Source organism: Ceratotherium simum, chromosome 7 (genome assembly GCF_057802395.1).
Source record: "Ceratotherium simum simum isolate JZ-2026a chromosome 7, ASM5780239v1, whole genome shotgun sequence".
NCBI lineage: Eukaryota > Metazoa > Chordata > Mammalia > Perissodactyla > Rhinocerotidae > Ceratotherium > Ceratotherium simum.
The window spans coordinates 73849119-73868308 of NC_141906.1; the positions used below are offsets into that span (position 1 = coordinate 73849119).

General features: G+C 36.0%; 1 protein-coding gene and 1 long non-coding RNA gene across 2 annotated transcripts; one reads left to right on the top strand and one right to left on the bottom strand.

Moving 5' to 3' along the window:
• Window positions 1–627: 627 nt before the first annotated feature.
• LOC147916715 (uncharacterized) lies at window positions 628–9557 on the bottom strand. The gene is made up of 3 exons (XR_015552810.1): window positions 9440–9557; window positions 7331–7376; window positions 628–1868 (listed from the first exon to the last, which is right to left on the bottom strand). It is a non-coding gene; the product is annotated as an uncharacterized LOC147916715 (long non-coding RNA).
• On the top strand, window positions 3799–4731 carry LOC101401920 (olfactory receptor 8D4). Its single transcript, XM_004427182.2, has one exon. It carries the CDS (start codon window positions 3802–3804, stop codon window positions 4729–4731), a length of 930 nt encoding a protein of 309 aa, XP_004427239.1. The 5' UTR covers window positions 3799–3801.
• Window positions 9558–19190: the final 9633 nt, after the last annotated feature.

The window sequence follows — 19190 nt, forward strand, 5'->3', positions numbered from 1 at the left end:
ACATGCCCACATTCCATGGTTAGATTTCCTTATGTAAGAAGAGTGTGATAGGCCAGCTCATGGACTGTTTTTACAAATATACAGGCTGCTAAACCTCAGAGACGAGAAGCCCTTGGGGACTACTTGTCTTTGTGTTTCCAGATATAAAATACTTGAACTGAGAATAGAAGTCACGGATTCACTTAGACTTGCTTCTTGTTAGCTGTGGTTGTTTAGTCACTTAAGAATGAAAAGGTACAATTAACTCATCTTTACTCCTCAAATGACGAGGATAGGAGAAGGGACACTCAGCTAGAGTTTCAGAGGAGAAGGTAAGTTTCATAGTTATGGTGTTCATATCGTATAGGTGTAAAAACATGTTCTAAAAGCGACTCCTGATTGTCCACACAAACTCTAGAATTTTTGATGTTTGCAGGTCACTGAGCCACAGGAGTGGAGGAAAGAGGCCGTGGGCATCCATCTTAGACTCACTTGTGCATTGTCCACTCACCTTATGTGAGTACCCTAGTGTCTAATCTGTGAATTAATCTGTGAAGTCACAGCCTCTAAACTAGGAATTATAATACTACAAATATATTTATAAAGACCTTAAAATGCACAAAATGTGTTTATATTTATTGTCTTATTTAATTTGCACAAGAATCTTTTAAAGTATTTATTATTTTTTGCAGAATAAAACATGAAGCTCAGAGAGACTCTATGATGAGTCAGAAGTTACACTGTATATCTTAGAGTTGGCATTAAAAGTAAACATTATATGACTCATGATCCAGTGCTCTTTCTGCCACTTCTGCATTAAAGGTTTCCTTCTTTAAAAGGAGGCAATTGAGATTTGACAATTAAGTCAGATTTATAAAAAATTTTATTCTAGACCTGTGCGGTCCAATACTGTAGGCACTCGCCACATGTGAGTACTGAGAATTTGAAATATGTAGCTACATTAATTTGAGATGTGCTGTAAGTATAAAATACATATGAATTTCAAAGATTTGTACAAAAAAATGTAAAATACCTCATTAAAATTTTTACATCATTACATGTTGAATGATAATATTTTGGATATATCAAGTTAATTAAACTATAGTATTAAAATTGACTTCAGGGGCCGGCCTGGTGGGGTAGTGATTGGGTTCACAGGTTAGATCCTGGGTGCAGACCTACGCATTGCACATGCCATGCTGTGATGGCATCCCCTATACAAAATAGAGGAAGATGGGCATGGATGTTAGCTCAGGGCCAATCTTCCTCACCAAAAAAAAAAAAAAAAGTTTAAAAAAAATTTGACCTCAACTGTTTGTTATTACTTTCTCAAAAAAGGTCTTCTAGAATATTTTAAATTACCCATGTGACTGCATAATATTTTTATTGGGCAATGCTGATCTAGACTCCACCATTATAAAATACTGTCAGTAGTCATAGTTTTAATAGTACTGTGAAGTGCATTGAAATGTTTAAAAATCCTTCTACAATGCTAAATTGCTTGTGAGTTGCCAAAATTACATGACTTGAATCAGCTGCGTCAGTGTAGTAGATTATTTTGGAGGGTGGTCAGTTATACAACATAAAAAATCTTAGCCCTAGCCTCATGGTACTTTATGTTTAGTAGATGATTAAGTAAAGTAGATACTGGTTAGCATTGTTCATTTTTAGGTGGATTAAGATGTAATTTGTCTAACTATTCTTCCCAAAATCACAAAAGGATAATACAATGTGTTGTAATAAGCTATGGGCATGCACATTACACTGCCATGGAATCTGAGTCTATATGCAGGTGGCAAAGTACTGAAATGTGAAATCGTGCAGTTGTATCCTTCATCTTCTTGCAAAGATGTTCTCAAAGGTGGGCTTTACAGGATCACGTAATGCTTCTGTCACAAAGAAGAAGCAGAGAGAGAGATTCAGAGGTGGAAACAAGAACAAAGAAAGATGATTTCAGCTCTAGGAGAGAATAATCTAAAATAGTGCCTCTCAAACTGTAATGTGCACACACATCATGTGGGGATCTCGCTAAAATGTAGATCCTGGCTCAATGGGTGTGGGTTAGGTTCTGAAATTGTGCATTTTAACACATTCCAAAAGGATGCTAGTGCTGCTGGTCTGTGGACTGCACCTTGAGTGGCAAAGACCTAAAGCACAGAAACGTTTGGAAAGTAGGAAAAATAGGATAGAGAAACCTAACTGACTTGAATAGAGGGCAGTAGGGTGCAGGGTACTGAAACGGAAGAGGGAACATGGGCAAGAAGAAGACATTTTATGTGGAAACAGAGCCCAGTAGGAATTAGCCAAAATGTGGGAAAATTGGACATGTGATAAGAGTGATTAGTGTGTTTGTAACACTCAGGAAGGTTGAAGGTGTGCATCTAAAAAGAGATTAAAAGCAAAAAACTGAATATATTGTCTTCCTGAACATTCCTTTGGTATTTGTCTCTGTGTAGTCTCTGTGACTAGACTATAGCTGTGCATGCTAATTGGTAAGGGATGAAGGGAAAGGAAGACTCCAACGTATTTCAGCAGCAGGATAAGGGCAATTGGACAATCTCTCTTTTGCACATGATTCCCCTATCTCCATCCCTCAGGATTGGAGAAAAGGAGCAGATGCAAAAGTCAGGTGTTCTGTAAAATTTGGAAACCTGCTCAGAGAACAGAGGGTTCTGCTGAGCAGCCCAATACTAAAAGAAAAATGGTCAGATTTTTCAGAGATAAGGCCTGGATGACCCCAGAACAGGCAATCCAAATTGTGTGATCTTTGTGTGTGACATGTGGGTGGGAGACAGCAAGCACTGCACGGGAGCCTCCAGTGGAAACACAAGTACCTTGGGGCTTGCATGGCCAAAAGTGGCAGCACTAGCAGTGGTGCATTAAGTTGTGCTCAGTGGCCTTGGTGAGAGAGGGAGGCTTAGCCCAGAGCACAGCCAGACATTCAGAAGGCAGAAACAGTTTTGGGAGCTCTCTTTACTGAAGTGGAAGCTTCCCATCTGGAAATCAGCTTACAATTAGATTAAAATAGGACAGACAAACGAAAACACAATTTCCTAAAACGTGTTCTGAGCCACATAGTGCTACAACATGCTTTTTTAAGTCCGTATGTTCTATAGCCCTCTAGGATATTCTGAAATATCTTTCAGTTGAGAAACCTGTTTGTGTAACTCTGCATGTCTGAAGTCATATGATTGTGGGTTACTTATTTCATGTAACACCTCTTAACAAGTCCCTGGAATTAATATTCTCCTGAACATCCTTGGAAACTTTGATGAGGAAATCACAATTGACCTTAACAATAGACCCCTTCTCTGTAGGAATTCCTGGAGGCAGATTCAGCCCTAGGCAAATGCGTCATTAGGAAAAGTATTTTCTCGGTCCAGAGTCACTTCTTTTTTTATTTTTATTGAAGTAACATTGGTTTTTAACATTAAATAAATTTCAGGTATACCTCTTCAACTGATTTGCTTTAGAAAATCTCCCCCATGGTCCTTAGCATTAGATTTCTCTCTTACTCTGTAGGTAAAGCTTGTATATTTTGATGAAAGAATTTGAAACACTGGCAGGAATGGGAAAGTATATTTATGATTCCTATAGATTATAGATGATTACTGTTTCTGTTTTATATGAGTGCTAGCTTTTTGGTGGGTCAAAGTCCCTGCGCATCAATGGAGGCTCAGGCTTAGTGCCAAGGGGATAAGATAACTGGGTTCAGTGTTTTCATAGGTAGGGATACCTGGGCTTGGGGAATGGAGACAAGCTGGGATTCTGCCTGTCTAATCTGACTCTTTCCTTTCATCTCCACAGATTTCTCAGAGGAGAATGGGTAGAAGAAATCAATCCACAGTGACCAAGTTTCTTCTTTCAGGATTGACTGACCAACCAGAGCTTCAGCTGCCCCTTTTCTGCCTCTTCTTAGGGATTTATATGGTTACTGTGGTGGGGAACCTGGGCATGATCTCCATAATTGGGTTGAGTTCTCAACTTCACACCCCCATGTACTATTTCCTCAGTAGTTTGTCTTTTTTAGACTTCAGCTCTTCTTCTGTCATAACCCCCAAAATGCTGGCAGGGTTTTTATGCAGAGACAAAGCTATCTCCTATTCCAGATGCATGACCCAGCTATTTTTTTTCTTTATTTTTCTCATTTCTGAGTGCTACATGTTGGCAGCAATGGCCTATGATCGCTATGTGGCCATCTGCAGCCCCCTGCTCTACAATGTCATCATGTCCCCTAGGGTCTGTTCTCTGCTGGTGGTTGCTGTCTTCTCAGTAGGCTTTACCGATGCTGTTATTCATGGAGGTTGTATCTTAAGGTTGACTTTCTGTGGCTCAAACGTCATTAAACATTACTTCTGTGACATTGTCCCTCTTATTAAACTCTCCTGTTCCAACACTTATGTTGATGAGCTTTTGATTTTTGTCATTGGTGGATTTAACATGGTGGCCACCAGCCTGACAATCATCATTTCATACGCTTTTATCCTCTCCAGCATCCTCCGCATCCGTTCTAAAGAGGGCAGGTCCAAAGCCTTCAGCACCTGCAGCTCCCACTTGACAGCTGTTCTTCTGTTTTATGGGTCTCTCATGTCCATGTATCTGAAACCTGCTTCCAGCCACTCACTCACCCAGGAAAAAGTGTCCTCAGTATTCTACAGCATCGTGATTCCCATGTTGAATCCCCTGATATATAGTTTGAGGAACAAGGAAGTGAAAAATGCCCTCATGAAACTCTTAAGAAGAAAAATGTGAAATTATATGTGAATTATTTATTACAGCATTATTTGCACTTGCAAATATTGGAAATAATCTAAGTGCAAATACACAGGAAACTAGTTGAATAAACTATGGTAATCCCACACAAGAGAGTACCATAGAGCTGTAAAAAAGAACAAAGGAAATCTCTTGAACTGTTGTGGAATTGCTGTTGATTGGTTTCCTTGTAATAAACTTTATTTTTTTAAAGTCTTAAATATATGGAAAAATTGAGAAGATAGTTCACAGAGTTCTCACACCCAGTTTCCCTATTACTAACATCTTACATTAGTATGACATATTTTTACAATAATGAACCACCATTGATAGATTATTGTTATTGGAGTCCACACTTTATTCAGATTTCCTTAATTTTTACCTACTATGCTTTTTATGTTCAAAACTGTTCCAAACAGTTCCAAAACTGTATCTACAGTTTTGCATTTTCCAGAATATCATATAATTGAAATCATACAAGATGTAGCCTTTTAACATTGGTTTCTTTCTCTTAGAAATATGCATGTAAGGTTCCTCCTTGCCTTTTGTGGCTTGATAGCTTATTTCTTTTAAATGCTGAATAATATTCAAGTCTTTGAAAGACATTGATTCCTTCCATTTCTTGGCAATTATGAATAAAGCTGCTATAAACATTAGTGTGAGGGTTTTTTTGTATGAACATGTTATTTCAAATCAATTGGGTAAATATCTAGGAGTATCATTGCAGGATGGTATGGTAATATTATATTTAGAGTTCCTGTTGCTCTGCATCCTAGCCAACATTTGGTATTGTCATCTTTTTCTTTTTTTTTCAATTCTACCTTTTGTAATAGTTATGTAGTGGTATTTTGGCTTCTTTAAATTTGTAATTCCCTGATATAAAATGATTATGGGCATTATTTTATATGCTTGTTTGCCATTTGTATATATTCTTTGGTGAAATATCTGTTCAGATATTTTGCCTATTTTTCTTTGGGTTGTGTGTTTTCTAATTGTTGAGTTCAGAGTTCTTTGTATATTTTGAATATGAATATTTTTTATCAGATATGTATTTTGCAAACATTTTATCCTCATTTGAGTCTTGTCTTTGGATTCTCTTAAAAGTGTCTTTCACAGAGCAGATATTTTTGATTTTAGTAAAGTCTAATTTATAATTTTTTCCTTTTATAGATCATGCTTTTGGTATTGTATCCTAAAACTCATTGCAAAACTCAAGGTCATGCAGATATTTTTCTTATGTTTTCTTCTGGAATTTTTAGTTTTGTGTTTATATTTAGGTCTAGGATTCATTTTGAGTTAGTTTTTGTGAGGTGTAAGATCTGTGTCTAGATTTATTTTTTTTCTCCATATAGACATCTAATTGTTCCAGCACCATTTGGTGGAAAGACTATACTTTCTCTATTGAATTGTCTTACTCTTTTGTCAAGGATCAGTTAAGTATGTTTGTGTGGGTCCTTTGCTGGGTCTCTATTCTGTCTCATTGGTCTATGTGTCTATTGTTCACCAATACCATGCTGTCTTATAGCTTTTTACATCATAAGTCTTAATCTTCCATCTTTGTACTTCTTTCCATGAGAACATTTTCCATTGCTAAGTGAAAAGAACCAAGTGTAAGGCAGTATATATAGTATTCTTTCTTTTGTGTAAAAAGGAATTGGAAATAAGGAAAAATGTATGGAATCTGATCATATGAAAAATAAGAACTGGAAGAACAAATCAGAGAATAATTGAATAGTTATGTATTGGGTGTGAGTATGAATTGGGTAGAAAGAATAGAAGAAATGGGCAAGAGAGTCAGTGCTACTTGAATATACATATAATACATCATAAAGTTCTGGTTTAGAAAATATCTAATGTTTCATAGATTCACAAAAGGAAATAAAATCAATAAAGTTGGATGAGAGAAGATAAAGTTCAATACAAACACAAATAAATCAACAGAACCATATTTTAAATGAAAAACCTATGGACAATGAAGCTGGAATGATACTAATCCAAGTAAACTTTGAATACAGTACTTGGACTATATGCCCTCAGGTTAAAGCAAAAAGAGTTCTAAACAAATATTGAACCCTAGTTAGTAGGCTTCTTTTATATCAGAGTCATTTGTTAGCAATTCTGAAACTACTGTGTACATTCTAGTATTGAACTAATAAGTAAATACATTGCAAATAATGAAAACCAGGTTTTTCACTGATGGAAGGGGGTTTTAAATATGGAAAAGGGGAAGGATAAAATGAACAATGATGTAATGGATTGAAATTGAAGATATCAATGCAAACATGAATATATATATATATATATATATATGAGCAGAAATAGATATAAATGTGTTTGCACGTATGTGGATGTGCATGTATATAAGTATAGGCATGCACATATATCTATTTCCTAACCCTGTCTGCTTATAGAGGGTTTAAAGCAATGGCACCCCAATAGTACTGAGTATACCCAGAGCCCAGATTTTGGCTTTAAAGTATCATTCTCAAATTAAAGGAATCAGAGTTCTTTAGAGAAATAGTTGATTCCAGGTTTTGGGCAAAGAAGTACAAGATGAACCTGCAACATCATTTTGTGCCACCAAATAATGAATACTTGCCAAATGGACACAGGATCCTACTTGAAGGGGCTTCCACTGGACAAATCTGAAAACATTTGAGAGTTAATATAAATTATTTGTGTAGATATGCTCTATAAAGTCACCACAAACAGTGAATTAGCATATTCTGAACCACCAGCACTATAATATGTGTCAACACAGCCAACAGCAGTATCACTCATGCCTTAACAAAGTTTATCCAATACATGAGTTTTCTCCGTAAGGCTCACCACAGCCTTTTTTGTACTTAGAAACACTAGACAGCATGTAGCACTATGCTTAGTGAACATTTTAAACAGCAACAATCAACAAAAAGCACAAAAATGTGAAAAATGTGGCACTAAATATACCATGAAAATGGCATTTGTTTACATTACGAGAACTGAACCAAGAAAACGCCATTGTCTTGTTTGACCTTAGCTGGAAATATGTCAGGTGACTCAGATTTTCGCCACTCTGTGCATGTTGGAGATTGACCACAGAAGCACCAGGAGTATTGATTTTGAGTTTACAAATAAATTTTTGCAAGTAGATGAATTTGCAAATATATAATCTGCAAATAACGAGGAATAACTGTAATGCTAATAAAGGATTTTAATCTTTTGAATAAAATAATAGTTCGTGTTCACAATGATATAAATAGATAAATAACAGATAAATAAATAAGCATATAAGTAAACGAGCACTCTTTCTTGCAGTAGGAAGCCAATTAATAAATGTAGAAGGAATAACAGAATTAGAAAATCATCATTTGGAAATCATCATCATAATAATTAATTTATGCAAGAATTGTCAATGGGTGTTAAAACTAGGGAGTGAGGTTTTAAGGAGATTAGTCTCAGTGTATCTTTCCAGAAGATTCTTATCAATTACGAAGAGTAAAATAGTAGCTTTACAATGGAGAAACCTGGTGGTCCTCACATTAAATAAATGATGAAAGTTGATATCCCTAGTAAGGGTCAAATTGACAATGTCTGGCCCTGATATGATGAACTGAGAACACGAAATTACTTCTATTCTATTCCTGCCAAAAGTGTTTAACCTGAATCCAACCATAAAAAATACCAGACAACTCCCAATTGAGAGATAAACTATAAAATGACTGTCCAGTACTCTTCAAAAATGTCAATTGTATGAAATTCAAAGAAAGTCAAAGGAACTGTTCTTGAGAAAAGGATACTAAAGACGTATTGTGACTGCATGCAATAGATGATCTTAGATTTTCTTCTGCTATAAAGGAGCTTTTGGGATAATTGACAATATCTAAGGAAGGTCTGAGATTAGATAACAGCATTTTATCAGTATTAACTCCTTAATTTTAAAGATTTGTTCTTTGGTTATGTAAAAGGAGGTCTTTGTTTTTAGGAAACACAAACTGAAGTATGTAAAGGCAAAGGGGCTCAGTCTCTGCCACTTACACTGAATTGTTTCAGAGAAATATAGTCTGATAGATAAAGACACAAACAGAAAATGATAAAGCAAATATAGTAAAACATTAATCCTTGGAGAATCTATATAATGTATATGCAAATTTTCTGTGAGTCTGAAATTATATCAAAATAAAAATTAAAATAATTTTAAAAAGTAACCATTTCAGGAGGGGGCGGAGTCAAGATGGCAGCGTAGGCAGACTCTGAACTCACCTCCTCCCATGGACACAGCCAATTTACAACTACTAGTGGAAAAATTACCCCTGAGACAGAACTGAAAACTGGATGAGAGGAACTCCTGCAACAACGGACAATCCTAACTGGGGTAGAAGAGGCAGAGACTCCCTTCCGGAGAGGAAAAACACCGCCTTCACAAGCCGCCAGCTGCACGGCCGCCGGGAGCAGCCCACAGGTACGCAGCCTCCCTGGAGGCTCGGGGCCCTGAGCCGGGGAGCGCCCCTGCTGTGGGCATTTTGTGGATCCAGCACAATCGACACCAGTGGCATAATATCTGACTTTGCTGCTACTAAAGCATTGAGTAGCACCCCCAGAAAACCCGGTTCACAAAGAAACTAAAACTGGCTCTTAAAGGGCCTGCGCACAAACTCACCCGTTCCAGAAAGCATCCTAAAATCACCAGAAAGAAAGGTGCACAGTGCTTCGGTGACAAGAGACTCACCTAATAGGCCCTGAGTGCATCTCGGTGAGGGGTGAGACCTCTCCGGGGACTGGGACATTGGCGGCGGCCATTGTTGTGGCCTGGTGTGAGCGTGCTGACACAGACGCCATTGGAGTTCTCCCTGAGACCTGCTAGCCCAGGGTCTGCTCCACCCGCTAGAGCACCGATTTAATCCAGCTCAGCCAGGGCAGGCAGCCCACCCTAGAGACTGGCCCCACCCAACAACAAGCCCTCAGGCAACGTGTGGGCCTGCAGAGATTGGTGAATGGATTCTCTGCAGCCTGGCAACTGAGCTGACTTGAGCGGGGCAGGGTGTGCACAAGGAGCGGGTGGAGAGTGTGGGGTGGTGGCGGAGTGTGTGGGGCTCCCGCCTTGGAGAGACTGGGTCCGCTTGGGGAGGTCGGGGCGCTCACACGGGGCAGGACTGTGTTGACTGTGTGTGTGGACCTGTGGGCAACAGGGCTTGTCAGCTGCAGAAGACTTGTGCTTCTCAAAGACCCACATAGGAGGTTTGCCCCACCTTCCAAAGCCTGAAACAATTGGGTGCTCCTGTGTCTGAGGGCAGCCCCACCCAGCTACAATCCTCAGAGAGCTGACAAGAGACCTAATAGGCTAGAGGTTTACAGCAATTGTAAGGCCCTGAGCCTAACAACCTGCCACAGTGTGGGCCTACTCACTTAAAAGAAATACTGCAACACAAATGTGGTATTAGAACTTACAGCCAACTGTGCTGGGGCTCCCCACACCTGATAAAGAGACTGAAGGGCCCACAACAACTACAAGCAGCTGAGCATTACAACAGCTGGCCAGGAGCATAACTCAGCCTCCCCGGGCGCCTATAGGGAGAGCTAACAGGCCACAATAGAAGGACACACGTAGCCCACATAGGGGCCACCCCTGGAACATTGAGAACTGAGGGAAGCATACTGGAAGCCTCCTAAGGCATCACTTACATAAGGTCACCTATCCAAGAGCAGGAGACGTAGCTGACCTACCTAATACGTAGACACAAGCACAGGGAAAGAGGCAAAATGAGGAGGCAAAAGAATACATTCCAAGTAAGGGAACAGGACAAAACCCCAGAAAAGGAACTAAGTGAAACAGAAATGAGCAATCTACCCGACAGAGAGTTCAAACTAAGAGTGTTAAGGATGCTCACTGATCTGGGGAGAAGAATAGATGAACTCAGTGAGAATGTCAACAAAGAAATGGAAGATATAAAAAAGAACCAATCAGAAAAGAAGAATACAATACTGGAAATGAAAAATTCATTAGAGGGACTCAAAAGCAGAGTAGAGGATACAGAAGAACGGATCTGTGAGCTGGAAGAAAGACTAGAAGAAATTACCCAAGGTGAACAGGTAAAAGAGAAAAGAATTCAAAAGAGTGAGGACAGTCTAAGGGACCTCTGGGACAACATCGAGCGCACTAACATCCGTGTTATAGGTGTCCCGGAAGGAGAAGAGCGAGACAAGGGGGCAGAGAATCTATTTCAAGAAATAATAGATGAAAACTTCCCTAACCTAAGGAAGGAAACAGATATCCAGGTACAGGAGGCACAGAGAGCCCCAAACAAGATAAACCCAAAGAGGCCCACACCAAGACACATCATAATCAAAATGTCCAGAATTAAAGATAAAGAGAGAATCCTAAAAGCCGCAAGAGAATGTCAAGTTACATACAAAGGAAACCCCATAAGGCTATCAGCTGACTTCTCAGCAGAAACCTTACAGGCTAGAAGAGAATGGCACGATATATTTAAAGTGCTAAAAGGAAAAAACTTACAGCCAAGAATACTCTACCCAGCAAGGTTATTGTTCAAAATGGAAGGAGAGATCAAAATTTTCCCAGATAAGCAAAAATTAAAGGAGTTTGTCACCAAGAAACCAGTGTTACAAGAAATGTTAAAGGGACTGATTTAAGGGGAAAAGAGAAGACCACAAATAGGAAAAATTATCTATTTCCACGATTAGAACGTAATGGACACAAAAGCACAAAAAGAGGTTAGATATGATATCAAAAACATAAAAGGAGGGAGGAGGGTAGTTAAAGAGTACAGGTTTCAGACAGAGGTCAAACTAAAGTGACCATCAATTCTGTATAGAAGAAGTAAGGAACAGAGAAGGACTACTAAAACACTGAGGAAAAAAAAAAGTTAAAAATGGCAGTAAGTACATACTTATCAATAGCTACTTTAAACGTCAATGGACTAAATGCTCCAATTAAAAGGCATAGGGTGGCTGACTGGATAAAAAAACAAGACCCATATATATGCTGCATACAAGAGACACACTTCAGACCTAAAGACACTCACAAACTGAAAGTGAAGGGATGGAAAAAGATACTCCACGCAAATGGCAATGAAAAGAAAGCTGGGGTAGCAGTACTCATATCAGACAAAATAGACTTTAAAACAAAAACTGTAAAAAGAGACAAAGAAGGGCATTACATAATGATCAAGGGAACAATCCAACGAGAGGATATAACACTTGTAAATATCTACGCACCCAATGTAGGTGCACCTAAATATATAAAGCAATTATTAACAGAGATAAAAACAGAAATAGACAGTAACACAATAATAGTAGGGGACTTTAACACTCCACTTACACCAATGGATAGATCATCCAAACAGAAGATCAATAAGGAAACATTGGCCTTAAACGACACACTACAACAGATGGACCTAGTAGATATATACAGAGCATTCCATCCAAAAACCGAATAATACACATTCTTTTCAAATGCACATGGAACATTCTCCAGGATTGATCACATATTAGGCCACAAAACAAGTCTCCATAAATTTAAGAAGATTGAAATAATACCAAGCATCTTTTCTGACCACAACGGTATGAAACTAGAAATCAACTATAGGAAGAAAATCAGAAAAGCCACAAATACGTGGAGATTAAACAAAATGCTACTGAACAATGACTGGGTTAACGAAGAAATCAAAGAAGAAATCAAAAAATACCTGGAGACAAATGAAAATGAAAATACGTCATCCCAGAATTTATGGGATACAGCAAAAGCGGTTCTAAGAGGGAAGTTTTTAGCGATACAGGCCTATCTCAACAAACAAGAAAAATCTCAAATAAACAATCTAACAATGTACCTAAAGGAACTAGAAAAAGAAGAACAAACAAAGCCCAAAATCAGTAGAAGAAGGGAAATAATAAAAATCAGAGCAGAAATAAATGAAATAGAGACCAAAAAAACAATAGAAAAAATTAATAAAACCAAGAGCTGGTTCTTTGAAAAGATCAACAAAATAGACAAACCTTTAGCTAGACTCACCAAGAAAAAAAGAGAGAAGGCACAAATAAGTAAAATCAGAAATGAAAGAGGAGAGGTTACAACAGACACATCAGAAATACAAAGGATTATAAGAGAATACTATGAAAAACTATATGCCAACCAATTCGACAATCTGGAAGAAATGGATAAATTCTTAGAATCATACAACCTTCCAAAACTGGATCAAGAAGAAGTAGAGAATTTGAATAGACCAATCACCAGTAAGGAGATAGAAACAGTAATCAAAAACCTCCCCAAAAATAAAAGTCCAGGACCAGACGGCTTCCCTGGTGAATTCTACCAAACATTCAAAGAAGACTTAATACCTATCCTTCTCAAACTCTTCCAAAAAATTGAGTAGGGGGGGAAGCTCCCTAACTCATTCTACGAAGCTGACATTACCCTGATACCAAAACCAGACAAGGACAACAGAAAAAAAGAAAATTACAGGCCAATATCACTGATGAACATCGATGCGAAAATCCTCAACAAAATACTAGCAAATCGCATACAACAATACGTTCAAAAGATTATACACCATGATAAAGTGGGATTTATTCCAGGGATGCAGGGATGGTTTAACATTCGCAAATCAATCAACGTAATACACCACATTAATAAAATGAAGAACAAAAATCACATGATCATCTCAATAGACGCAGAGAAAGCATTTGACAAGATCCAGCATCCATTTATGATAAAAACTCTGAATAAAATGGGTATAGAAGGAAAGTACCTCAACATAATAAAGACCATATATGAGAAACCCACAGCTAATATCATCCCCAATGGTGAAAAACTGAAAGCTATCCCTCTAAGAACAGGAACCAGACAAGGATGCCCACTGTCACCACTCCTATTTAACATAGTATTGGAAGTCCTAGCCAGAGCAATCAGGCAAGAGAAAGAAATAAAAGGGATCCAAATTGGAAAGGAAGAAGTGAAACTGTCACTATTTGCAGATGACATGATTTTATATATAGAAAACCCTAAAGAATCCACCAGAAAACTTTTAGAAGTAATAAACGAATATGGTAAAGTTGCAGGATACAAAATCAACATACAAAAATCAGTTGCATTTCTGTACACTAACAACGAAGTAGCAGAAAGAGAAATTAAGAATACCATCCCATTTACAATTGCAACAAGAAGAATAAAATACCTAGGAATAAACTTAACCAAAGAGGTAAAAGATCTGTACACCGAAAACTATAAAACATTTCTGAAAGAAATTGAAGAAGACACAAAGAAATGGAAAGATATTCTGTGCTCTTAGATTGGAAGAATTAACATAGTTAAGATGTCCATACTTCCTAAAGCCATCTATAGATTCAATGCAATCCCTATCAAAGTTCCAACAACATTTTTCACAGAAATACAACAAAGAATCCTAAAATTTATATGGAACAGCAGAAGACCCCGAATAGCTAAAGGAATCCTGAGAAAAAAGAACATAGCTGGAGGTATCACACTCCCTGATTTCAAAATATACTACAAAGCTATAGTAACCAAAACAGCATGGTACTGGCACAAAAACAGACACACAGATCAATGGAATAGAATTGAAAGCCCAGAAATAAACCTACACATCTATGGACAGCTAATCTTTGACAAAGGAGCCAAGAACATAGATTGGGGAAAAGAAAGTCTCTTCAACAAATGGTGTTGGGAAAACTGGATAGCCATATGCAAAAAAATGAAAGTAGACCCTTACCTTACACCATACACAAAAATTAACTCCAAATGGATTAAAGACTTGAATGTAAGACCTGAAACTGTGAAACTTCTAGAAGAAAACATAGGCAGTACGCTCTTCGACATCGGTCTTAGCAACATCTTTTCAAACACCACATCTGACCGGGCAAGAGAAACAATAGAAAAAATAAACAAATGGGACTACATCAAACTAAAAACCTTCTGCACAGCAAAGGAAACCATCATCAAAACGAAAAGACAACCTAACAATTGGGAGAAGATATTTGCAAACCATACATCTGATAAGGGCTTAATCTCCAAAATATATAAAGAACTCATGCATCTCAACAACAAAAAAACTACCAACCCAATTAAAAAATGGGCAAAAGACCTGAACAGACATTTCTCCAAAGAAGATATACAGATGGCCAACAGACACATGAAAAGATGTTCAAAATCACTAACTATCAGGGAAATGCAAATCAAAACTACAATGAGATATCACCTCACACCCGTCAGAATGGCTATAATTAACAAGACAGGAAACAACATGTGTTGGAGAGGATGTGGAGAGAAGGGAACTCTCATACACTGCTGGTGGGAGTGCAAACTGGTGCAGCCACTATGGAAAACAGTATGGAGATTCCTCAAAAAATCAACGATAGAACTACCATATGATCCAGCTATTCCACTGTTGGGTATTTATCCAAAGAACTTGAAAACACCAATTTGTAAAGGTACATGCACCCCTGTGTTCATTGCAGCCTTATTCACGATAGCCAAGACTTGGAAGCAACCTAAGTGCCCATCAAGGGACGAATGGATAAAGAAGATGTGGTATATATACACAATGGAATACTACTCAGCCATAAGAAACGACGAAATCCAGCCATTTGTGACAACATGGACGGACATTGAGGGTATAATGCAAAGTGAAATAAGTCAGAGGGAGAAGGTCAAATACCGTATGATTTCCTTCATTAAGTAGTAGATAATAACAACAATAAACAAACACATAGGGACAGAGATTGGATTGGTGGTTACCAGAGGGGAAGGGGAGAGGGAGGAGGGTGAAAGGGATAATATGGTACATGTGTGTGGTGATGGGTTGTAATTAGTATTTTGGTGGTGAACATGATGTAGTCCATGCAGAAATAGAAGTACAATGATGTACACCTGAAATTTTTACAATGTTATAAACCAACGTTACTGCAATAAACAAAAAATTAAAAAAAAAAAAAAGTAACCATTTCAGTAAAAATATTAACAATGTGTATAATGTGGTAATTACCATGTTTAGAAGTAAAATGTATAACAACAATAATACAGAGGAAAAGAGGGGCAAGATATGTATGTAGTTGTAAAGCTCTTACATTATACAAGAAGTGGTATAAAATTTCAAGATAGAATATTACGAGTTAAAGATTAATACAGTTAACATCAGAGCAGCCACTAAAAAAAAAAGAAAAACAAAACAACAGGAATACCTAGTAAGCAAAAAATGGAGAAAAAAATGGAATACTAAAAGAAAATTCAATTAATCTAAAAACCAAGGCAGGAAAAGAGGGGAAAGAGCAGGAAAAGAACAACAAAAATGACAGGACAAAGAAAACAAGTAACAAATGGTAGATTTAACCCCAACAATATCAATAATTAAATTCAATGTTAACGATCTAAAAACATTTGAAAGGCAGAGACTGTCAGCTGGGATGAGAAAAACAAGACTCACCCCTGTACTGTCTAGAGCAGTGCTGTCCAAGAGATTTAATGTGAGTCACTGGTGTAATTTTAAATTTTCTAGTAGCCACATTTAAAAAAGAAAAATTAAAGTGTCGAAAATAATTTTAATGAAGTATTTTATTTAACCCAAAATACCTAAACTATCATTTCAATATATAATTCTTTAAAAATGTTATTAATAAATTATCATATGTTCTTTTTTTCAGTATGAAAACTTGAAATTCCAGCATGTATTTTACACTTAGATCTTTTCTCAAATAAGACACTAAATTTTCATCAGAAATTCTTGATCTGCATTGAGATTTCATAAAATTTACAGTTGAAAAGTGGATTAATATAGCCGAGGTATTCCAAACATACTTTAAAGTTTCCTTTTCAGATGATGGAAATATCATATATCTTGATTGTGGTCATGGTTACATGGGTGTATATATTTTTAAACAGGGCTAACGCACTCATTGAATGGTATGTTTCAAATTGATGCATTTTTTTGGATATTTAAATTTACCACAGTAATGACTAAAAAAAAAAATAATCAAATTTATGACTCTAGGGGATTATAGCAAGCCATCATTCTTGCTGAAACAATTAGAAAATTAAAAAAATTGTAAAATTTGTATTAAAGACATCAAGGAGCTTGGTAAAATTAGTAATATTTCTAATAGGGCTCTATTTATTAAGCAACAGCAATGATAACATTTTACATGAACCTTATGAGATGTAGCTATATGCTCATTAGAAAAGTGATGGCCTAACTTTTTCAAATAAAAAATACAAATAAATGAACTAGGCAAGAAAATTTGTAAGGTAGTAAAGAAGAAAGATAATATCCCAAGCAAAGAAGAAGGAGAATAATAAATATAAAGACATAACTTTATTAATCAGAAAATAGAAAATCAACGAATTGATAACTATATCAAAGAGCCAATTTGTTTTAATGAATATAACAAAAAAACTGAAAATTAGAACAAGGGAAACAGTAAACAAAATGGAAATAGGGAGTGGATGATAGAAGACAGAGTTTAAAAATTATTAAAATACAATTTGTACCTATCTCTCTACAATAACTTGAAAATCTTAGTGAAATGGACCAATTTTAAGAAAAATTCTGTATCGACTCAAAGAGGAATTTAAAGCCTAAGTTAATTTAAAAAAAAAATAAAATTACAAAGAATTTCTTCCAAAACAAGATTCCACTCTAGTAAATATTATCGGTTAGTTCTATAAAACGTATCAAGAAGTAAATTTTCTAGAATGTAGAAAAGCTTGAGATGGTCCCCATTTCTTTAGGTATAATGCTGATAGCAAAGCTTACCAAGGCAACATGAAGGTAAAGTCTAAAGAATGATTTTACCAATTAAGATAGTCGTAAAAGTCCTAAACACTAATACTAACAATCAAAAACAGAGTACATTAAAATTTCATCCAGAAATTTTATAATCTATTTATATTAAGGAATATATTCAAATCTATTTCACATAAATTGATTCAAATAGAAAATACTGATGATCTCAATAAAACAAAGCAATAACCAAATAAACCTTCAAAATATTTAATATCTAGTAATAAAGTGATTTTTCTGCAACAAAGAAAAAAGCTATATACAAAAAATGAAAGAAAGAAGACAAAGATGTTTGCTATCACCATTATCTAATATTTTTTCTGGATTTACAGCTAATTTTAAAGAGGTGAAATATACATGAATGTATTTTAAAAACAAGTAAAGCTAGGTCATACTGGTAAGAGAGTTGACAGAATCGTCAATGCAATAAAATCAATATTCTTGAAACAAATCTTGACATATATAGAAAACCTTAGTACATGATAAAAGAAATAATACAAACCAATGGCAAAGGGTAAATTACACAACAGAGTTTGAAAATTTAGCTTCTTAGAAAAATAACTTTAACTCTTCATCTAGGAAACTTCTAGACTCTTTATAGATTTAAATGGAAAATAAAGGGACAGAAAGTAGAATAAAATCTACATAATATAAGATGCACATTGGAATACAAGGGGACTTTCTAAACATAAAAAGCAAACAAACAATGGAATAATATTTAAAAGATAAAAAAGTGATCCTGTCTGCTAAACAGTCAAGAACATAACAATTTATATAAATTATAAACACACATATTAACACAAATATATTTCAATGGATGTATACCTATTTACATATATACGTATACCTATTTACATACCTATTTACATATTTATATGCACATGCATATGTGCATGTGAATATATGCTTATTTATATGCAGATAGATCTTCTATTTTTAATAAATAACTCACTAATAAGATAAACAAAGACTACAAAAACAAATAATGTATGGAAATTCTGGACAAAATAACACAGAGACGCCAATATCAATATAAAAGTCATGAAAGAATTTTTAAAGGACAAAATCATTATTTATCCTAAATAATAATTAAAAATGCATATTAAAATTAGCATTTTAGAAAATTCAATTGAAAAAGATGTAAAAATTTATAACATCTACTGGTGGCAAGAGTGTGGTGAGATTGGATGTCTCACATAACTCAATTGGAATAAATTTTCTGAAAATCAATACATAACAAGCATTCAGTAAAATTTCCCTATATTTGAGGGATATGTTCTAACAATTTACCTTGTTAATATGCATAAAATATTATCAAATATATAAATGACTTTTAAAGTCTTTAACAAGAATAATTGCCTAAAAAGCAATTAGTAGAGAACAATAAAGTTAGATTGAAGAGCAGGTTTGAGGTAGTTGGCTGAACAATTACTTTCTCAGGGAATCTTTTTATTGATTTATTTTATGCATTTAAATCTTTGATTCACATAGTAATTTGGCATAGTTATAAAATAGGATGCAAGAGAAATATAGGAAAAGAGAATTTTGGAGACAAATGATTACAAATTTAATCTTTGAATTATAGGCTGCGATATGCCGATGCAAAAAAGTCTCCAAGCTAGAGGGAGAGCAGTTAATTTATCCTGCAGGGATGGTGTACTTGAGTCATTGCCC